We start from the raw sequence: 23,833 nt of genomic DNA, 5'->3' as shown, positions 1-23,833 counted from the left end.
TGTAAAGAACATTTCCAAACATGGCTTGTGCTTTGCTGCCTTTTAAAATGGTTCTCCTCATAAAAAAGACAACTTTCACACTTGCTTGAACTTCCACTAGCATTATGTGTTCACCCAACTCACAGAAGAACAAAATGCAAAATAACTAAACGTGGCCTGTGTCATTGTTGCCATATTTTAGCAAGACGGCCAAGTTACTTGTAAGTAAGAGGTTAGTTGTGTGCAGGTGTGTGTGACTGCAGTGAGCTTCTGACAAAGGGAGTTGTGAAACATTTCTGGGCAGGTGAAAAACCACTCTTAGTTATTTTCATACAGTTTCTATCTAAATCATCAATTACCTTTCCTCTGAAAATAAAACGATTTTTCCAGATACTACATTTCTAGGTGTCTCTCTGAACTTCAAAGCAGGAGAGACCGATAAGCAGTGAATCCAGCAAGTCTCTTGTATCCGAACCACAGAATACTTACCTATAGAAATACCATTGGTGAAAACAGAGTTTAGTGTGTGGTTTCTGACAGGACTGTGGGATTCTAGAACACTGTCATCCAGCAGGTGGCGAGGCTTCTCTGTTGGGAACGTTGCACTTTTACTTTCAACTACACTTAACTGACACATCATACTGGAAAATTGGAAAAGAAAAAAAAAGGCAAGATTCTTATGCAGTCTGATAACATCCATTCACTCCTGTTTTTTCCACACAGATCTTTCCTCATTGTATGATGATCCTAAATGTCAGCAAGTCCTTAAGAACTAAAAAGATTTTTCATGTGCGCTTTTTCTAAAAACTGGCCTGCCTGATATTCTATACAAGAACTGGGTTCAAAGCAGCCTGCAGAATTCAAGCCTCTATTGTTTTTAAATATGTATGTAAGAGTTTTCACATTGCTCCACTGAAGTTTGCTAGTGTCTCAGTCTGTGAGGCTCAATAATCCTCAACTCCTATGCGAGTAAATTCTATAAAATGATGCTGGGCAAATAACACATCATCATAATCCAACCAATTCTCTTGCTAAGCAGAATGTGGAAACTGCCTGAAAATTTGACATTGCCACTGCATGGAACTTTTATTTTTATCCAATACATTTCAGCACCTCTCAGCTAGGCAGAGTCATGATTTGCTTGGCCTGAAACAGGCATTACACAAAATGATTCTGTTCCTGGTAATTTATGCTCCACAGAGGTCAGGGGTAATAGTAGTACCACGGCCTAAAATCACAGACTGTGCAGCACCCATAAGCGAAGTCAAGGAGGTTCTAAGATAGGTATTTAACTAGAAGGAGAGTCACTCCTATGATATTAGAAACAGGGAGAGGTACCACTAAGAAAGATATTCCTATTTTTTAAAAAACTGCTGGATTAAATCTTAGTGGTGCCTGAATAAACTGTAAGATTTGACAATGACTGGAGCACCCACTTGTTTCCCAGGCTGTGACTCTTCCTGTGTCGTGGTACAGGAGGAGTTGGCAGGCTGGCTGCCACCGAGGCATCAGGACAGGTTGGTCTCCTGCTGAACCTCACAGCTGCTGACACCTCTGACGGACCTATAAAATAGACACCAATTAATGCTAAACTTTTGCTGAGGAAAGACATTGCTAGTGGTCAGTTTCTGGAAGGGTTGGACAGACTTGTAGAGAATATGTGCGGAGGAGGGAGGAGGACAGTGTCTGCTTAAGAAGGACTGTCACTAATCTCCAATGGCAATTCCTAAAGACTGCTTCCTGCCTCCTGGTATTACACCATCTGTTCCTATTAAGAATCTATCCAATTAAATCAAAATAGCAATTGGCCTCAATAACTATTCTTGTGCATCGTTATGCTGACAAATGTGCCACAAAAATATATTCTTGGCTACTCTATGACAGAGACTTGCCAATGGAATAATATGCATAACCAGAAAATACTTTGGATGTTATTGTGAATGTCTAACAAAACATATGTTCTGAGTTTGGTTTGCAACCTTATTTGCCTATAAACAGTTTGTTAGTGTTGACTCATAGCCTGAGTGTCTAAGGGAAACGTGAGGATATTTCATGTACGCTAGAGCCAGGCAGATGTCTTATTTCTCAATTAAATCTGCAAACTCTGGGGCTTTGAGAAAGCCAGTGGATTACACATTTTTTGTTGGCACTCGCGTTAGATAATAGGGATGGGACAGAGTTAGTAAGGCTTTCAATGGTCTCCTCAGAGTAGAAGAGACCAATTCCGCGTCTGTGTGTAAACAAAACTGTCTCTGCTGAGATAACATCCTAAGAGCACTGACCAAGAGGAAAGAGCTTAGCTTCTAGACATTTTCACAAATGAAAGACTATCTACTTCCAACTACCTCCAACACTGCATGTTATACTTATCCTTCATAGAAAGTACTTTTGTGTATATGAAAAAGTCTGAAACCTGAATACAGATGATCACAGAAAACAAACAATCCAGTAGGTTTATGCATACTAAGCAGCTGTGATTCTGCAGCTTCCTATATTCTATACATTCTGTGAAACAGGCATAGGCGCAATCAATACATGAGAATCCTTATGTTTAAAGCAGCTCCAAGTCTTAATAGTGACTAACTGCTTTGGAGATGGTTAGGAGCATCACAGTGTATTCCTGGAACTTCAGTTTGAAACTAATATTGCTCAGCTCTGCACTGAGTTTAGACAAAGTCTAGAGCCAGCAGGTATCATAGCCGGCATAAGTAGGTGAATTGTAGAAACATGTTTCATAGCTTCCCATTCTAAGACAGATTATCTGCTAATTAGAGCTGTTTTAGACCAGATCTGGAGCTAATATCCTATGTTTAGTCTTTAGTCTAAAGGTATACAAATACGGAAGGGAGATAAATTGTTCATAGAAACGTATTTTTCATTTTGATTTCCTGAACATTAGCTATGCCATTGATGCATATTTGAACAGGTGTGCCTCTTCACCAATACACAAATTAAGCAAACCTTCATATCTACAGAATCCTTTTACTCTTGACTGATACTAAATATATAAAGGAGAGATATTTTGGAAAGAAAAATGCTAAACTAGCTTCCGGACCTAGAGGAGAGAAGAAATACTTCAGGACATCTCTCATGCGATAGCCACAGGTAAACAAGACCAAGAAAAAGATGTTCAGTTGCAGACCTGTCGTCTATCTTTCACTCACACATAAATACATACGATGGAGCTTCTTGCATGTCTACCCTGCTGTTTCAACAAGGGCTTGAGTCAATTAGCAATTTAAGAGTGACTCAGTATGGCATTATATAGTTTCTAAGGAGGCCTTTTATTTAAAGGTCAAATACCTTGCTAATAAAATGCAGCTTTGCTTGCTTCTTGATCAGGGGTGTAACCAGAACCACACACTGGAAGACGTAGTAAGAGAAATGCTTTCATGAACATGTTTCTGCAAAATTCTGACTAGAAAGGGCTTCTCAAAGAATCACCAGTTCTTCCCACCCCTCTTGAAGAGGATGAATCAACCATAAGCAAATCAAGACAGTTGTGTAATTTAAGCCTTCTGAGAGGGACTAATTTAGAGTTTCAAAATATTACTAAAAACAAATGTTGATTTTGCTGCAATAGCTTGTCAGTCAAAAGAGTTTGCACAGCATCCTAAAAGCTCAAAATAGACTCCAGTACTATCATATCTGATTATATGTATTAAGGTTGTGGTGGTATGTTTTGCAAAGTAAAAAATAACTTATTCGTTAATATCCTTTATGATATTAAAATATTACTATTAATTACATTTCTAGTCCACTCTCCCTGCAAGTGGACTCAGTGCGAAGTACAACAAATATAAAACAGCATAATTTATTTTAAAACTAACTAAAAACATCAATAAAAACAGTGATTTCTAAAAGACAGTGGCAGCAGCACACGGATTGCACGACCCAAGAATAACAACAAACCATAAACCATGCTTTAGCTAGTGGCCTGAATAGCTCAAAGTAGCCCAAGCTTGGAAGCTTGGTATGGTCAGCCATTAACACTTGGATGGGAGACCATCAAGGAAGATCAGGGTTGCTATGCGGATGAAGGCAACTGCAAACCACCTCACCTAATATCTTGCCTTGAAAACCCCGAGGGGGTCAGCGTAAATTGGCTATAGGGTTGCCAGGTCTCCTAAGGAACAAACCAGGAGGCAGGGGCTACTTACCCTCACGTGTGTGAAAAGTATGTCATTTTCTGGCATGGTAGGGGATGCTACAGGTACAGGGGACAATAACTGGTGCGGTGGGAAAGCATGCACACACATCACATGCATGCCTCCCCCCAGGTGCCTTCCCTCACAACAAGCAGGCAGGTGGAAAAGGGGTGCAGAGGCTAGGGGCAGGGGATCTCCCACCACCAACAGTGGAATGGCACCCCTAGTTGGCTGTGACTTGATGACACTTAATTATTATTATACTTCAGCTGTGTCATGCTACGATATGTGGAGCCACTGAGTAAAGATAGGAATTTTATCTAAAGTGGAGAGGTGAAACAAAGTTAAGGATGTACCATGTAGACATGAGGCTTTGTCTGTAGGACTACCTTTCATCATCATTGTATCAGCTATACTTTAAACAAAGGAGAGCATTCTCTTCAAACAAATCCTAGTAACAGAACAGAACTTGATTCCTATTTCTTATGTAAGTCTGCGCATCACTCTGCAGAGGATTAAGTACAATGGAAGCCCAACAGGAATAAGAATGGGGGGGGGAATGAAAGAATGTTCAGGGGTGGTAGCCCCACCATCACACTCACCTACGCCAGATGAGCCTCCAGCAGGGGACAGCCTCACCCAGGCACCACTGAGGCAGGTAGCCTAGCGAAGGGCTACAGGGAAAGGAGCAAGGGCAAAGCCATGCCCAGAAGTGCACCAGTAGCAGCCTCAGAGCCTTGCAGGCCCAACAGATGCCTCAGAAGGGAAGCGGGGCTCAGGCAGCAGGTTGTACCTGGGGACAGGCCACAGGAGAAGGCCAGCAGGAGCTGGAGCCTGGACAGGCAGGCAGAACAGCCTCTTAAAACCTCTGGGGAGGGCAGGGCAGAAGAGAGGACCCAGGCAGGGAGGCCATTCACTCTGATTCCCTTCAGTCAACAGGGACCATTCACCAGAGAGGGTCATTGGGGGACTCCAGGACTAGCCCACTCCCAGATAATCCTATATTAGGCTGCCCTTGGGCCAGCCAAGGAAGAAGGATCAGACCACTCACAAGGAGATGTTGTAAGATCTCCCCTTATTTCCAGATTCTGAGGCTCATCTGTGACTGGACTAAGAAAAGGGGATGCTGATGGGTACCACAGCCCTGGACTCCAACCTGGTGCAAGGGGAGTCTGACAAAGAGATCATCAGGTACTACTGTGATCTGAATCAGTTTCATCTACCTGACCCACCCTACTTCAGTGACCATCTGAGGGTTGCTGTTCCCCTAGTGGAGGATCCCCTGCTCCCAGCCTCCTCTCCCTGCCACCATTCATCCAGCTGTCAGGGGGAAAAGCACAGGAATGAGCCTCCTGTGGTGCACTCCCAGCATGGCATGAGTGATGTCATCGCACAGGCCCTGGAAGAGCCTCTGCACTTCACGCAGGCTGATTCAGCCTGTTTGGGGGCTCAGATTGGCCCAGTGTGAAGCCTGGGAGCACGCCCAGGGCCTGCATGTGAAGAAACTGCAGATAAGTGCTAGGTCCGCCCCTCCCACTGGAAGGGTAAGGGGACCTGGCAACCCTAGGCCATCCTCAAGCAGTTATGTTACTAGTTATCTTGAAGAACAATCAGTTTTCCTTAGTATTGTTGGTCTGCCACCATAAAGGAAAATTAAAAAATGATAATAGCTAAAACAGATAAAATAGATTCTTCGTAGCTGTACAACAATTCAGAGTATAAAAAGTGAAAGCAATCCAAAATGATGAAGGGAATGGAAGATTTATATTCAGTTACCGTGAAGCTTCCTTTCTCGGCAGTCCGGGAGTGGGGCAGTCGTGACACTCGGGTAGCTCCTCCTCCTCCTCTTACGCAGGGTCGGGCAGACTTGCAATCCCAGGGGGAGGTGCTCCCTGGCTCTCCAGTTCCTTTCCAAGCCCCAGAAATCTCCTTCACTTTTCTGTTCAGGTTTTCCATATCCTGTTCCCCCAAAACTAAAAAGCTAACAGATCAAACATCCAACATATAAAAAACTCTGAAGCCTAAACGTGCCTTTTGTTTTATATATTTTCTTTCTCTTTCTTTCTTTCTTTCTTTCTTTCTTTCTTTCTTTCTTTCTTTCTTTCTTTCTTTCTTTCTTTCTTTCTTTCTTCTTCCTTCTTCTTCTTCTTCTTTTTTTCCTGGGTGGGTTTCGGACTGCCCCACTCCCGGACCACTGAGAAAGGAAGCTTCATGGTAAGTGAATATAAATCTTCCATTCTCCTGTGGTCCTGGAGTGGGGCACTCGTGACACTTGGGATATACGTCTAGCAGTGCACCCTTGGGCGGGTATCTCCCTTCTATGTTTCCAGTACGTGCTGTAGCACTCTCTTTCTGAAGGCTGCCTCGGCAGAAGCCATCTGATCTATTCTATAATGTTTTGTAAAGGTGTGTACAGACTTCCATGTTGCAGCCCTACATATTTTCTCTAATGATGGGAAAGACCTATATGCCACCAAAGTGGCTGTCCCCCTCAGTGAGTGGGCTGTAATTCCCACCGGTGGTAACATCATTCTGGCTCTATATGCTAGACTAATGCACTCCCTAATCCATCTGCTTATCGTAGCAGACGTCACTTTCTCCCCCATAGAACTCCGTCTAAATCAAATAAGCATACTCTCTACTCTTCGAATATGCTTGGTTCTCTATATATAATAGCTCAATGCCCTTCTCACATCTAATCTGTGCCACTCCTTCTCTCTCTCATGTTTGGGATTAGTGCAGAAAGAAGGTAGGATTATATCCTCCCCGCTATGGAAGGTCAAGTTAACCGTTGGAATAAAGGTGGGGTCTGTTCTTAACACCACCTTATCATGATGAAAAATGCATAAATCTTTATTTACTGATATGTCTGTCACCCTCCTTGCCGATGACCGTTTTAAGGGTCAGCTCTTTAAGGAGGAAAGTTGCCATAGGTTCAAACGGCTTTCTAGTGAGTGCCTTAAGTAAAAGATTCAGATTCCAAGTCGGGAATCTATGCACTTGTGGAGGGTTAAGTAACACAGTCCCTCCCAGAAATCTTTTAATATGCGGATGTTTGGTAACCCCCTGATTGCTGAGATCGCTGCTACTTGTCTTCTCAGCGTACTAGTGCTGAGTCCTTTGTCTAAAACGTCTTGTAAGAACAGAAGGATTTATTTAATCGAGGCCATTAAAGGATTCTTCCCTTTCTCTTTACACCATTCAGAAACCACCTGCCATGTCTTATCATAACTTTTGTTTGTTGATCCCTTCCTTGATGCTAACATCGTAGAAATTACTCTCTCGGGGTATCCCAGATCCCTAAGCTGGTTGTGCTCAACTGCCAAGCTGTTAACTTTAGGGACCTTGGGTTTGGATGTTGCATTTTCCCTTGCATTAATAAGTCACCCCTGAATGGGAGCGTCCACAGATCCAATATCAACAACCTTCTGAGGTACTGAAACCATGGCCTCCGTGGCCAGAAAGGTGTTATCATTATCACTTCCGCCTTCTGGTCTATTACCTGCTGAATCACTCTCTGAATTATCTTTATTGGAAGGAAGGCGTATAGTAGATTTTTTGGCCAGACTTCGGTCAATGCATCCGTTCCCTCTGCTTCTGGTTCTCTCTGTCTTGAGAAGGATCTGGGGACTTGCTTGTTCTTTGTGGAAGCAAATAGATCTACCTCTGGATAGCTGAACTTTTGACAGATCTGAGAGAACACCTGTTTGTTCAGCATCCATTCCGACTGGTCCACTTGTGTCTGCTCAGCCAGTCTGCCAGAGTGTTCTGCCGTCCTGCTACATGTATTGCTCTTATTGACTTTAAGTTCATCTCTACCCAGAGAAAAATCTCTTTTGCTTCCTTGTTTAGTATCTCAGACTTGCTGCCTCCTTGCCTGTTTATATAGGCCTTTGCTGTCATGTTGTCTGTTTGTACCAGGACGTGTTTCTCCGCCAGACACTCCTTCAGTTCCCAGAGACCGTTCTTTATTGCTCTCAGCTCCAATAAGTTTATACTGGATTCCTTCTCCTTGGGAAGACATTCTCACTGGGCTGTCCTGCTTTTTATGTACGCTCCCCATCCTGTCAGGCTCGCATCTGTTGTCATCGGAACTCTCCTCGGTTCTCTGAGTGATGAGCCCTTGGAAAATCTGCTCTTCTCCGTCCACCATTCCAGTTCCTTGGACAACGTCAGTGAGATCCTCACTAGTTTGTTCTGCCTGTGTGATATGCTCCCTTGGTAGGGGTGCAGAAACCTTTGTAGAGGCCTCGAGTGGAATTGGAACCACTGGAGGATATCCTGGCATGACCTTGCAACTTGGCCAGTTGCATCACTTCAACTATCCTCTCGTTTTGGATGGATTTTATTAACACAATGATCTTCTATTGTCTCTCTGGAGAAATGAAGGCTTTGTCTGCAGCTGTATCCACTGTCACCCCCAGGTGAGTTATCCTTTGCAACGGGATAAGAGTACTCTTCTAGTAGTTGATGACAAAGCTGTGTCTTTCCAGGCATACTATCGTCTCCGTAACCACCTTCTGTGCTGATTCCAGTGATGGGGCTCTTATCAGGATATCATCCAGATAAGGCGACAGGGCTATTCCTTGAATTCTGAGGAATGCTATGAGAGTTACTAACAGTTCTGTGAACACTCTCGGCGATGACTTCAGGCCAAACGGTAGGGCTCTGTACTGATAACATTCCCCATTGTAGGTGAAACGGAGATATTTCCTGTGCGTGATTCTTATGGGGATGTGTAGGTAGGTCTCTGACAGATCTATGGAGGCTAAAAAGTCCCCTTGCTGTATGGCCCCCGTAGTGGACTTCATAGTTTCCATCTTGAACCTTCTGGCTCTTATGTGGAGGTTCAACCATTTCAGGTCCAAAATGGCCTTGACGTCCCTGTTTCTCTTCGGTATGATGAAGAATATCGAGTACACTCCCTGTTTCCAGAGATGTGTTGGTACCTGCTCTATTGCCTTTATCTCTAGTAGATGTCGTATGGCCTCTTTTATCTTTAGATGTTTATGCTGAGATGGGTTCTTGAACACTTGAATAAAGTGCCTTTTCGGAATCAACTCGAATTCCAAGGAATAGCCCCTGGATACTGTTTCCAGTACCCATTTGGATACTATTTTCCAGTACCGTCTGTGTCCATTGTGTAGAAAATTCCTGGAGATGTCCTCCAATCTGTGTAATCACCGGGTGCCCTGGATAGTCATGCTTGACTGCTTTTCTTTTGGCCCTTCATTTGGGAGGTAGATTTCCTGAAGGTAAAGGACCTGTTGTCGGTTCTTGGTTTACTTTGCCATTGACTCTTGAAAGGCCTTTCGGAGCTCTGCCTTGCTCGTCTCCTGAAGTCTCGAAAGGAATGTTTGGTTTTGTACTTCGAATCCTTTTTCTTCTATGGCAGCACTTTTTTCTTCTCCGCATCTTCCACCAGATACCTATCCAGAGCATCTCCAAACAATTTTGAGCTGGTGAAGGGAATGGCTGCCACTTTGTTATGTGCGGGAGAGTCCACGTCCCAGTTTCTCAGCCACGTGTTCCGTCGAGCTGTCACGTTAAAACCCATAGCCCTGGATGACATTTGAAAGGAGTCCAGAGTGGCATCTGCCGCAAAGGCTGTAGCCAGGGTTATTTTCTTCACTTCGTTCTTGATTTCTTTTGGGACCTCCTTACCTGCCACTGCCAGGTCTGAAGCCCAGGTATAAGCTGCCCTGGCAAACAGCGACCCTGTAGCTGAAGATCTCAAGAGATGCTGCCAAAGCTTCAAAGTTCCTGCGCAGGGCTTGTTCTATCTTCTTGTCAGAAGGATTCTTTGGCATGCCCTCTGCGTCCATGGAAAGTACCAACGTTGCCAGGCTGGTAACCGAGTCCTCCACCATGGGAAGTTTGATCGTTTTTGTAGCATCAGGTGTCAAGGAATAGAACTTTTTGAACACTGAGTGGTACAGCTTTGGTTTAGCTGGGTTGTCCCACTCTGTTTTGAGGATGTTATGAAAGATGGCTGGGAGAGGTACCCCCACTTGTTTGGGCCCAATTTTTGGAAGTGCCCTTTCCAAGCCTTGGGGATAGGACAGATCTGTCTCCTCTTTCTCTGTGGTTGTTTGTGATATCTCCAGAGTTCTCAAAACTTTTGCAAGCAGTTTGGAATAGAATTCTGGTGGGAAAAGCCTGGTTTGTGTTTGGCTCACATCTTCCTCTTCTTCCTCTGATAGTTCCCCTTCCTCAGTCTCTGAGGTTTGGTGAGATGTCTCCGAGCCCCATTGGGACTGTTTTGAATCACTGAAGTTCCTTTCCGCCCACTTCTCCACCCTTCTCTTTTTGGGTTTGGTTGGGGCAGTGGATCTTGCTGGCCTTTTGCCTTTAGAGGTGCCTTGTTGCTTTTCTTTCCTTTGTGGTGCCATCTGCTCCCTAAAATCTCTCACCGCACTGTCAAGCCCTTTTTTAATCTCCATCTGCAACCAGGCCAAAATATTTGCTTTTGCTTCTGGTCCTGATAAGTCAGGATCATTGCTCCCCTGGCTTTCTCCCTGGGCAGAGTGAGTAGATCTTGGTGAGACTGGGGACTCCATGCCACTGAAAGTTGGTTCAGTTTCCTTCTTCTGTTAGGCCAGCCTTAGACGCCATTCCCGCCAAAATCTTTGTGCCTAAAAGCGAAAGTGAGTGGAGGCGGGTATTACTTAAGAGCAAGGCATGCTATGCAGGCAACCCCCCCCCATTAGGCCCTGCCCTTAGGAGCCCTTACCTGGTGCGACTGGTGTACCCAGGGCCATCTATAGTTCTCCACGTTGGAGAAAAAGAAACCAGGTCATGATATAGGTAGTTGAAACCCCGTTTCTACAGCATCACGTAACCACCACTGTAAAAAAACAGTAGTAAAGCTGTTCTACAGACCCCCTCCCATTGAGAGCCGAATGCTCTACTACTTACAATCCTGGTGCGCTCTATGAGGCCTCTGCTGCCTTGGAGTTCCCGTCCCAATTTTGCGGCTGCCGCAGCGTCTTTAAACACCTTTTCCCAGCCTCTGCAGCAGCCGGGTCCTAGTGCCCTAGGATCGTCAGATCTGCAGCTTGCCTCCGCAGCTCTTGCTGCTTTCCTATCCAAGGGTGGGGGTGGGTGGGTGGGGAGGAACAAGTTCTTCCTTTACCCCAACAAGCCCATGCCTCCCGACGTTCTGCTGCCTGATTTTGGATTGCTGCTCCACAGAGCAAAGAAGCCCGTGTCTCCTGCTGAGCAGGGCCGGAAAAAACTGGAGACCCTGGGAGTCCCTCCCCCTGGGATCACAAGTCTGCCTGACCCTGCGTAAGAGGAGGAGGAGGAGGAGCTACCCGAGTGTCATGACTGCCCCACTCCAGGACCATAGGAGAAAAGAAATGAAACACCATTATCAGCTGCAGCAAAAGTGAGACTTGGGGGAATGCCTTGGGTGTTGCTACCTGTTAAATCTGACAACTATATGTAAAGACAAATGACTGAAAGCAACATTAATTGCACCAAGCTGTCTTGAGGCCAGGAATTTTGGTAAAATCCTGACATGAAACAGTTGTGTAGGCACCTTTATCTGCAAAGTTAGCATAGCAGCATGTTTTTTGGCTGAGCACGCTAAATCTTGATCTTGTAGCCATGGAGAGGGGGAATGGACAGTTGAAAGCATAATCATAGACAAACTCAGCCTATAATGATAGCCTGGATGGCCAAGAATAGATAAGATTATTCTGCTCCTCCATATTGTTATTGGCTGTTTTCACACGCACCCGTAAGATCGCGCAAAACTCACAGAACGAACCGTCCTCCTAGTGCAATTTCCTGGCATGACCCCCCTTTAACGGTGCAATGATGTCAGAAGTTGCGCCATTAAACGGGATCATGCTGGGAAATTGCAGTAGGAAGAAGCTTCATTCTGTGAGTTTCGTGCAATCTTCTGGAGGCTTTGGCCGTGTGGAAACAGCCATTGTTAGCTTCCTCTTCAAAGCAATGAAATCTTAACCATAGAAACAGAGTCTCTAGTGACACCTGAATTTACTTACTTATGTTCTTGGTGTAGATCAGTTGCTGGCTAAATCAATGGAAACTTAGCACGGGCTCACAGTAAACACTAATAGTATAGCCAAAGCCTGAGTTTCACAGAGGCAGTAACATTTGTTGTTTTACTCATCATCCTGTTCTTTTCTTGCAAGTCAAAATTGTTTTTGCAGTCCCTCTGAGAACATTGTCTGAGCCTGAACAGAATCTGTTGCTTAACCACAACATGAGACTTTCCGTTGAGAAAGCAAATGTAGTGTATTGTGTAACCACTGTATTTATGTTCATCACTTCAGCTAATCTTTGGTGCAGGCCGGGGCAAATATCTTTAGCCTTCTTTACTAAAGTTTCAGCCTTTATATGCATTTGAAATCAAATCACTTTAGCTTTGAGTTCCCACAAAACGACATCATCTGCTACCAAATACTTCTTCTGATTATTAATTCTACCCCATCAAGTATGACTGAATACAACTGCTATGAACCTCTGCTAACATTCTTATATCTGCCATTGAAACAGAAGGCATTAAGCAAAATTTTCCTATCATTTGATGTCAGACGAGGCAAGCTTGGCTTTCATTATTCCTCAACATTACTGTCAAGATGATGCTGACATATGTATGATAATAATGTTCAAAAGACATTAAAACATTATTACAAGCTGTATATGTTGGGGAACCTGAGAGGCACTCAGCAGAAGCTGATGAGTGCTGTTTAGAAAGCTGTGGCAGGAACATTTGGAAAAGTTGACCATGTAGATTTAATATCCCAAAGGATCTCACTGTTTTCCCCTTTGCATAATTTTTCCATTAATAATCATTCAAGTGCTATAAATGAATGGTAACTTATGCAACCATTTATTAGAACACTAGGCCTCCAGAGTGAAAGGTTTTAATTCACTAATTTTTGTCTAAATAACACAAAACCAGGAGTTAACAAATGATGCCCAATGACTTAAAGGGCAGCTTCAGATCTCACAGCTGAGACTGAGTAATGAGTAGAACACACATATTTAAAGATGTTAGGAGTGGTTCATTAACATTGCTTTCATCGGACAGCCAGTTTGGTGTAGTGGTTAGGAGTGGCAGGACTGTAATCTGGAGAACAGGGTTTGATTCCCCACTCCTCTGCTCAAGGCCAGCTGGCTTGGATCAGTCACAGCTCTTCGGAGCTCTCTCAGCCCCGCCCACCTCACAGGGTGACTGTTGTGAGGATAATAATAACACACTTTGCAAACCACTCTGAGTGGGTATTAAGTTGTCCTGAAGGGCAGTATATAAATTGAATGTTATTATTATTATGACTTGCAACCTATATTGGGTAATGGTTTATATAGCTTGTGTGATATCTGGCTAAATAGTTATCTACTGACTCTCTCCACAGACCTGTCTCAGGTAATAACTGGTCCTAACCATACTCTGTTCTGCGTAGAGTATGGGTCATCTGATCTGTGGGTTTGTCTTGGACAGATTATTACCAGTTGGGATTTAGACTAAACATAACAAATGACTCCTGAAGGGGTGAAAGATCAATTAGAATGGTCCACCTTACAGAACAATGGATCCAATTGTTTGCTGGCAGCTTTGGGGGATTTTTCAGTTGACATGGACAGTAATTCTACAAATAATCCGGTAATCCGGTAGGCCTTTCAAACTGGCTGAGATGTGTAGGAAGGCTTTTTGGCTGTTGCTCCCAGGATAAAGATGATGGTCTGGCACCAAAAGGGGAAGGGGGAAGGTTATACTTGGCCAGACAGATTTCACTTGTTGTATATACTTTTGGGGGGGGCATGGCTGTATTGCCACTCCAGTGTCTGCTGGCCACAAAATGGCTCCTTTTGAGGGGGACAATAACAGCTTTTGCTCCTTAGATATCAGCAGAACATGAACTGCCAGCAACTTTCTATGCCTGCTTCACAGTTTTGACTACTAGTACAGTACAGTACCAACATGGTACCCACTGGAAACGCAGCCAGGAGCTCCAGTTGCTGATATCACTGTTAGAACTGCCCCCCCCCCCCACACACACAAAGTCAGAGGTGCACTCTGTATTATGTCCAGCTCAACTGCATCCGTGCGTTTGGGCAGAACAACAGAAATACAGTACTGAGCAAAACGATCAGGAGTGCTACCACTTTGTGAGTTTACACATAACCAATTAAGAACATATACTGATGGCGCTGTACATGGAACCTGAGAGTGGTTCATTATCCCAGACTATATGGAACCAGAGCTTGTTATTGTTCCATGGCTTGTTATAGTTTCTCTCCTTCCATTACTTCCTGCATATCTTCTGAAGTTTGAAAGTCATGTTTCTTCCCAGATCCTTAATTTCAAACAAAATAGTTGAGGCTTTTAAAATGCCAGATGATGGCATAAAGGAACCTAATTATTTGCTTATTCATTCCTCCAAAGAGATAAATCATCATTAGTACACAGAACACATTTCTTTCCCAATGTCAATGTCCTTCATGGTTTTGCTCCCATAGGAAAATTTATTTTGCCCAGAGAACAAATCACAAAAAGAACAAGGGAGCACAAGCTGTCCTTGTGCTTCCATGCTACCTTCAATATTTTAAAATATATTATACAACTTATTTCCCACCTCCTCTGGTTACATTCTTATGACAAATGCCAGAGGGTGCCTCATAGCCTATATAACTATATATTTATCTCACTAACTACCAAACTACATTACATTAATCTTTTGTATATCATGGATTTATCATATAAACTTATATAAGCAAAATTATATACACCCTCCATGTTATATAGACAAATTGATACAGCCATATATTTCATTTTAGTCACAAGTGAGCTTCAGAATAATAGAAGTCATGGTGGTGGGTTGTATGTACCTTCCCCCATTACCTGGCCTGTGCTGTAAATAACTAGGCTAGCACCAGTGGATATCAACTGCTGAGGACTGTAAGTTTGCCCACAAGATAGTGCAAAGATGTATCCTCTTGACACTAACAAAATGTGTACTCTAGGTAATGTATCTCGTATTACCTTGTTAGCGGTGCTGCTACTGCTGCTACCAGCACATGGAACAAGGGAAGAGTGAGGTATCTCCCTCCTACACACATGCAGTATCTGAAGAAAGGTGGAGAGAGATACTTTGAGTTCTCCCTCTACTGTCCAACTTGTCAACCCGAAATCTAAGCTGCTACCAGGAATTACTCAGAAAGAGGTTAAACGGTTTAGCAATTGGGGTTTTTATGTCCACACTAGAGATGGGCATGAACTGAAATACAAACCAATGTTTGTCAGAAACTGGGGCTTTTTTTGGTTCGCGAACTGGTGGTTTGTTGAAGTTCATTTTCTGATGAACCGTGATGAATTGCTATGATTTTAGAGCAGATTGTTTGATTTGTTTTTCGGTTTGATACTGCAGACAGCCTAATCTGGTGCCAATCAATCAATTTCCTAAGCAACGGGGAGAAGGGGCTTTCTGCAGACCTTCTGCTGCAGAAGTGCTGCTTTCATGAACCAAACAAACCGGTTTGTGAACTAAGCAATTTCATGCTGGTTCATGGTTCGTGAAACACAACAAACCACGGACCAGCACGAAATTGCTTGGTTCATGTGAAACATGACGAATCATGAACCAAATTAAGAATTTTGAGTTGCTCTCTAAAAAGCAGAAATATGGAAAATATTTTTTTATTATGGAAAAGAAAAAAAGACCTTCAACCAAGGAATATCATATCTTAGGAACGTATTATTTTCCCTCTCTATATATCTAGATAATTTCATGCTGGCAAATGGTTATGCACAATTAGCTTTGCAGACTGTGCTCCTATTGTTTCCCTCAAATAAGCACAGCATAGAAGCAACGTGAGCAGCATTAACCTTATGGTCTATTCTGATTGTGAGGGAAAGGAGACTCGGTCCCCTTAAGTCCATTTACTCTTCACATCTGTAATATGACACTTTCAGAAAGACCAGTCAACGTGACAGGGATATCAAAGAGAATTATACGAAGGATGCAAGAATGACTTAATTGTTGCTAAGTTTTTAAAGTTTTCTAAAACTACAAATGTCTTTTGTGACTTTGTAGTTACCTTTAAACCAACCTCTGTAGTAATGGCTGCATCAATAATGCTCAAAACTGAATCATTTTATCAGTGGTAGCAATGGTTACTGTAGGGAACAATATGGGTTGGAGTGATGCATTTGAAGTAAGGTAGAAGGATGGGTCCGGAATAAAGACTGAATTTATTTTGAAATAATGATCCAGTCCCATGCACCCTTACTTGCCATAGTGGAGCAATTCTTGTAACAAGACATTCGCCTAATACAAATTTTGTGGCAGACATGGCATTTCTGCATAAGGAACATGCAGACATAAGGAATCCTGAGACATTCCGGAGAATTCAGAAGCATGTGACAGTTATAGCTATATTACATCCACCAGTGAGAGTACATATGACAAATAGCTATTGAAAGAAAATCTGAGTACAAACTACTCAGCCTTGCATTAATCTTTTTCAATGATGTTAATATTTCTTGATTTTTTTTTTGAAACCCAGCAGCAAACTTAGGGCTGTTAAAGAGTTTCATGTGGGTAGATATTTTAATCTGTAGTTGCATAACAAAACTAGAGTCCAGTGGCAACTTAGGGTCATTCCAAATGTTACTTCTTTCAAGAATTTGCCATGGAACCAACCTGGGCTTGCCCAGACTCATAGCCGCTCTGGGGAATGGCTTGCATTTAAAAAAAGAGAGCTCAAATAGGCTCAGAAAGCTGCTACCAGGGGAGGGAAAACTCCTTTCTTCCAAGTGTTTTTCTCCATGCAAAAACATTGCTGGGGGGTGGGGTGGGGGTGTTAGATGGGAGGTTTTCTCGTTTCTGCTGCTGCATGTGGAAGTCTTGTGAGAACGTACTGCAGGAGAAATGGGACCTCCCTCCGCACTGTTTTTGAACAAGGAAAAACGCTTGGGAAAAATGCAGGAACTTTCCCTCCCTCGGTGGCAACTTTCCGAGCCCATTTGAGCTGTCTTTTTTTTTTATGCAAGCCACTCCCCAGACCTGTTGTGTGTCTGCATGAGCCCAGATTGGCTCCATGGTGAACTCGTGAAGGAACTAATGTTTAGAGTGACCCTCAGAGACTAATAAAATTGTCTGGGGTATAAACATTCATGGGTCAAAGCTCACTTTGTCAGGTGACTCAAATTCTGCTCTGTTAAACAGTTCTTCATCTAAAGTCCCTTCAAGTACTGTGAAAACACAGGATCTGGAACAAGTTTCTAGAAGTGGTTCTTGGAATGGGCCAGTCACACAACCATGAATCTGCATGAAATAACAGAAATGAACACTTTTCATAATGCTGCATCTTGCATTCATTATTGTATGCATTCATAAAAGTTGTAGGAGTTAAGGGCTCAAGAAATAATAATATTCATTACAGAGAGCAGCTCATAAAGGAAGGAAAAGTCATCTATTTGCCTTGGCAAATAGTCCACGAAGGAAGCAGAAGATCTATTTACTTTTGCAAAAAACTGTTTTCTGATTGTAAATCCATTATTTCTTTTCAGTGAGGATACAAATCTATGAGAAGATAAGAATAACTCAGAGCCCAAAGTAAAAGGAAGTAATCAAATGGATTTCTGACATCTGTGAGGAAGATTAAGAAACTCTACTGAAATATAAAGAGCAACATTTTCACATTATTGTCATTTAGGATACAAAAGGAAGGTTACAATGGCCATTCTGTCATGTCTTGATGAATACTAGAAAAGAAGTCACTTAAACAAACAAGACTTTAATAAAGGACTTGTAAAAGAACTATATACTTCTGGCTGACAGAAAATGATTGGGCTAGTAAAGCATCCAGAACAGAGCTATTTACTAGTAACCAAGGCTACATCTAAAACAGACAACGTAACTAAATGTCAGACTAATTGTTTACATGGAAAATGATGCTTTCCTTTGAATCCAAAATGAAGGACGTTCCATGCAGATTATGTCACCAGCATAGTACACTGACTGGCTCAGAGCTTACAAACATCTTTATGTCTTGTTCTCTCTTTTTGGATGCCTTTTCTTTGTCCTTTTAACTCTTCTGTAGCTTATACCATAGGTCTGACATATTACATTCACGCTGCAAGCTCTTTCCAGACAGACTGAGCATGACTGGGCCAATTTCCACCTCATTACAGCAATGTAATTCTACTAATTTAAGGGAGTTGCTCTTCTGCATTCACAGTGGGGTAATGGAAGTGAGAATTCTCTTGTCAGGCAGTATTATGGGGCCTCAACAGTGATGTGGTTTTAAGGAGTTTAGCCTGAAGAAGTCCAAGAAACAAAGGATCTATTTACGGCTGAGTGCTGCCTGCTGCTTTGCAAGGAACAGGACCTGCTCACAGCCTTTTCCTTCCCCTCCTTCATATACTTTACAATATGTAAAGGTAGGAGACAATGATGACACATTAAAAGATGTTTGCTTAAAATCACCCCATGATCATCCCCACATAAATTCAGGGAAACTTAAATGTCAAATACTAGACAGAATTAACAATCGATCCGGCAAAGGAGTGCTTCACAAATGACATTTTTCATAAACTGAGATTAGGAATATAAATTTTGTTTAATAGAGCAACTGTTTAAACTACTAACGTGTTTTCAGCCTACCTATGAAGGCAGAGGAGGGAAGGAGGGCACAGCAACAAACACACCCCAACCAGTTGACTAGAATAAAAACTGGCCACAACTTTATTAAATTACAGCTAAAAGGAGGGGCGCTGGTGATACGTAAGGGTCGGATCCCAAGCATTGGCTGACCCGCCTGCCAGCTGATGTCCCCTTGCCTCCTCAAACTGCCGCTGAGTGGAAACCAAAGAGTGATAGCAAATGGGAGATCACGTGGGTGTATACCCCGTGTGACTCCCGTGCCACTTGGGAATGATTATGCCCCGGCAGCCCCAGAGCTGGGCATGCACTACCATAACTCACTCCCACAACTCCTTATGGAAATCCCCTTACTGGGGAGACTGGATATGCAGGTCCTGCCTCCCCCGAAAGGGATCCGATCCCAATGCCAAACCACCACAAGAGCCACAAAACAGCTCCCACCAAAGCTCCTAGAGCTGCAACCAACCCAAATGACCATCCCAAATGTCCTGTAGCTAAATGTCCTGCCCCAGCTGGACAGGTGCATGCCTTCAGGGCGGAACAGGGCCTTGATCTGAAAGGAAACATGATGTGTGCATGATAAGCGAGCCTCCTGTTGCCAGGATGTACTTGTCCCACCACCCTGGCCAGCCTCTGCCTGACTCTATCCACCTTGTCCAGGCGCAATGCCCCATGCCAATTATGCCTTTGAAGTAAGTCTGACCATAGGAGGTAAGTTCTTGGAAATAACAACAACAACATTTGATTTATATACCGCCCTTTAGGACAACTTAATGCCCACTCAGAATGGTTTATAAAGTATGTTATTATTATCCTCACAATAAACACCTTGTGGGGTGGGTGGGGCTGAGAGAGCTCAGGAAGAGCTGTGACTGACCCAAGGTCACCCATCTGGCTTCAAGTGGAGGAGTGGGGAATCAAACCCAGTTCTCCCTCAGATGGTCCAGATCTGCCCACATGGAACACTTTAGGTCCGGTCCTTTCTGCTTGCTCAAATCACAGAATCGTTCTCTCAGAGCTGGATAACCAGGGCACCCGGAGGGCTCCAGTGCCCAGCCTGGCATAGCAGCGTCGGAACCAACGCCTCCTAAACATCCCTTGCATGTCGATCCATGTAAACCTGACACAATTGTCCAGGCCAGCTGCTTGCCCCATCCCATGGATGCTGCATACTTCCTGGCCCTGTGTATGATGCTGCGCCCACAAATCCAAACCATCCTGTGCTGACCTAAAAGAGCTAACCAGAAAAGGACTGTTAGTGAGCCCCTCCAACACCAGGTGTACATAAGAACGATAAGCCCTGGACCTCCAGCACCTGATGGCTTGAATCTGGGTGGCCTGGAGGCCCAGGTCTGCAGCCACAGTGGTCGCCCCAATTTTAAAGGAGTGGATGCCAAATTCCCCAAGGGGAGGTTAGCCACTGCCAGGCGAAACTGCAGGAGAGATGTGAATTGATATGGTGTGATGGAGGAAAGGTCTACATGGAGCAAAAAGAGGCTGTGGTGGTGAGGACAAACAGCTAGGTAGGCCTTGATCTCCCAGACAAGGAAAAGGATGCTGTCAGATGAAACCCACAAGAGGACTCTGCCCCCCACCTCAGCTGACTAGTCTTGGATTGGCAGACCACGATGGTCATGCTTCCTGATGACAGGGCAACATTATGGCTCCCCAAGGCACGCCTGGATGAGTCCATGTGCGAACCAGCAACTAGCTCCCAATGTAGAAAGCCCCATAAAAGGCCAGCAAAAAGGCTGTGTGGAAAAGCTGAGCCTCAAAGGCAGACTAACAGATGGCAGGGACCTGAAGCAAGATACTACGCAAGACAGCCAGGGTGGGGCGCGGTTGGGGGGGGCAGCCATCTCCAGCCCTCCACAGCCCTGCAAGCAGCAACACAGTCACATCGGTCCAGGAAACCCAGTTTCCTCAGGTGGGCTAAATAGTGCAGGACTGCGGACTGCGAGGTGGGCCATAAAGCCTGGCCCCCTTCCTTAGCTGTGAAGGCCAGGAAATGCGCAGCGGCCGAGGAGTAAGCCCGGAGAATCGAAGGAGCAGCTAAGCTAAGTACTCCCTGCATTATAGATCACTCCCAATCAGCCAAAGGTCCTCTGGAAATGAGTCCAGGGCGTGATGAGCTGTCAGAGGCAAACTCTCCATTTGGAATCAAGAGAAGGCATCCTCGACACTGTTATCTGCACCTGCTACATGACAGGCTGAAAATGCAATGTCAGCAGAGAGACAAATCAACACGAATTGACATAAGAGATGCATCACTCACTCAGAGCAACAGGACTGTCTGTTTAGCACATGGATAAAGGCCTGGTTGTTGCACCCAAAAAGGACCTGCTTGTCCCAAAGGTGCTTCTAGCATATGACCACCACAACCAAGATGGGAAAAAATTCCAAGAAAGTGAGGTACCTCAAAATGCCTGTCCTGGCCCAGGACAGGGGCCACTGCTGGGCGGACCAGCACCCCAAATGCGAAGCTGCCTGCTGCATCCAACTGAACCTGCAAGTCGGATCCCAGGTCTCATGAGCCCTGCCACAAGGAAACACCATTGTACCCTGTGAGGAAGGCAAACAAGACCCTAAGGTCTTCCAGCTAGGGTCAGAGCTTCTGGCTGATGAGGTCCCACCTTGCCCTTAACTGTGGGAGGTCTGCTTGTGAAAATCCTCATCGTACTCTATAGCCATGGTGTTGCCAGCAAGGGCCTGTGCCTGGAGTATGTTCTCCTGGTGGTTTGTGAGGTGCCAGTCATGCTCGGGGTAGGCCGCCTGCACAACCCCTATATAGGCAGTGTAGCTCTCCAACCAACTGCTGAAGGTGCACTTCACCACCTCCTTCTTAGCCCCTTTCTTGTCCCACTGAGGGGAAACCCTTCCCAATCCTCCGCCTCGGGACTGATCAGGGGAAAGACGTCTACATAGTAGCTGTCTAATATACGTTCCCACACCCTACAGGCAAGGTGGATCCCGGGGGGATCCTCTTCATCCATGAAGGATGAGAGAGGAGGAGGAGGGACCTGGGCCTGCCCTACAATCTAAATTTCCCTGGGTCAGCACCCTCTTTTTCAGCCCATCCTATGGCGCTGAGCCTGCTGAGAGCCCCAGCCACTTTGGAGGCAGGCCACACCTTGGAGGGCACCCTGGCCTGGGCCACCCTTGCTCCCTTTGCCAGCGCCATGCTGCCCACTGCGTAGAAAGTGCAGTGGAGGAGTAAACTGCCCAGGCGAGGCCGCACTGGCCCCAAGGCTGTTGGAGCAGGAATGCTAAGCCTCTGGTGGCCGCTGCTGCCGCTCAATGGAATCTAGAGCCACTGGTCCTGAGCTCCACTGCCTTTGCTGCCACCACTGCTGACTCTACTGCAGACGAAGAGTCCGCCACCCGCCTTTGCTGCTCTTGCTGCCAAGCCACAGCTGCCGCCTTCGATCCTGCTGTCAAGGAGTCTTCCAACGACGACTTTCCACCACTCCAGGCAGCACACTCTACTGGCAGAGAGTGAAGTGTGGAGAGGCAGGGCCAGCAACAGCTTAACAGCCTGGCTATCAGAGGGAAAACTGCATCCCTCAGATCCGGCACCAGGCCCTGCCTTGCCTGCAAACTCCCAGCTGGCCCTGATTGGGTGGCTGGGAAGTTTGAATCCAACTGGCTGCACGCCTGCCCAGGGGAAACCAGGCAAGCTGCAAAATGGCGGCCACCATGCCCCGCAGTCCTCCACCACCCCGCAGGCCACAACCCTGGCCATCCAGGTAAGTCTGGGGGGCGTTGTTTTTCATTTAACCATGTAAAAATTAACAAGCTCATTGTATCTGCTCAGCTACTGATTTTTGTTTTAAAAAATAACATTTTAAAATACTCTTGTGTCAGTCCTGTGCACAGATGGATTACAGAAAGACCAGCACTGAAAACACCTGCTCTGCAGGCACAGGTAACTGCCAGTTTTCCAAACATTTAGAACAATATATAAACAGTAAACAAGTCCTTGTTGTTTACTCATTGAAATGCTTAATGTTCTACATTCCTAATTGAGATAATTTCCATTATGGGTAAAAAGGTGTACAATACCTTTTTAAAGTAGCATCAATGTTTCTTTTGACAGAATGGCATGGGTTGTGAAGCTAATGTATATGTTGGCTTCCTCATGCATGTTCCAGTTGCTAAATAAACACACCCAAACACATGTAGGAAGTTGTGATAATTCTACCAGCTCACCATGTTTAAAGTTTTGAAGGTTTTATTTGAACAAAAGCAGGGCCTTCCCCGGCCTCTGCTTAGTAGAGAAAAACAGCCCTCAACATAAAGGGAAAATGAAGCCAAACTACTACACAGGCTCTTTGGCCTTAAGGGATCAGAGGAAAATACTACACAGTTCAATAAGGGGAAACAGTTCAATAAAGGAACATCACCCAATTCACAACGCCCTTCTTCCTTTAAGACTCAATCTAGAATGTTAATCTATCTGGTTTTCTTTGCAATCTCCCAGAACTCCTGGGGCCAGTCATTTCAGAGTTCGTCTGTGGCAGTTCTTGACTTCTATCACCTAAGGGGGCTGATCCTCAGTCACTTCTGATGTTTGAGGCTCTTCTGCAACTGCTGGTGATTGTTGATAATTCCCTCGGGTGGAATTTTCCCCTTCCTCTGCTACGTCTGAGACCTCCCCACCGCCCCTCAATGCTGGCCCATCCTGCATTGCTACTGCCATCCCCTGGCGTTCCTGATGCTGTGATGACATCCTGCGGATGTAATCCAGGTGTCTTTTAATTATCTGTCCTGAAGCCAGCTCTACTTGAAAGGATACTGGCCCTGTTTGCCCCCTTATCATCCCTGACTCCCATCAGCTCCCTCTCCCCAAAACCAGACATGGTCCCCCAGCTGAAAAGCACGGGGAAGAGGTCAAGGGGGCCGTCCATGATGCATAGCTGCTTGGCCCTGATGCACTTTAGTGCCTACTGTTGGTCGCAACAAATCTAAATGTGAGCTGAGGGACCAACCAAACATAAGCTCTGCAGGGGAGACCCCAGTTGTGCTGTGGGGAGTTACTTGGTACCGCAAGAGGAATCTGGC

General features: G+C 44.8%; 1 protein-coding gene across 4 annotated transcripts in view; it reads right to left on the bottom strand.

The window, feature by feature from the left end:
• RALGPS1 (Ral GEF with PH domain and SH3 binding motif 1) overlaps positions 1–23,833 on the bottom strand; it is a 283,344-nt gene that overhangs the window by 29,689 nt on the left and 229,822 nt on the right. For 3 of the 4 annotated variants that reach the window (XM_054997350.1, XM_054997352.1, XM_054997354.1), the window contains exons 13-14: positions 1,416–1,542; positions 469–620 (exon numbers count right to left, since the gene is read on the bottom strand). The exons of the other annotated variant lie outside the window; for it this stretch is intronic. In XM_054997350.1, the coding sequence (XP_054853325.1) occupies positions 469–620; positions 1,416–1,542 (279 nt within the window). The remainder of the gene's footprint in view (positions 1–468; positions 621–1,415; positions 1,543–23,833) is intronic. 4 annotated transcript variants of the gene reach the window in all.

This window comes from Eublepharis macularius, chromosome 14 (assembly GCF_028583425.1).
Source record: "Eublepharis macularius isolate TG4126 chromosome 14, MPM_Emac_v1.0, whole genome shotgun sequence".
Lineage (NCBI taxonomy): Eukaryota > Metazoa > Chordata > Lepidosauria > Squamata > Eublepharidae > Eublepharis > Eublepharis macularius.
This window is presented reverse-complemented; position numbering and strand designations above follow the sequence as displayed.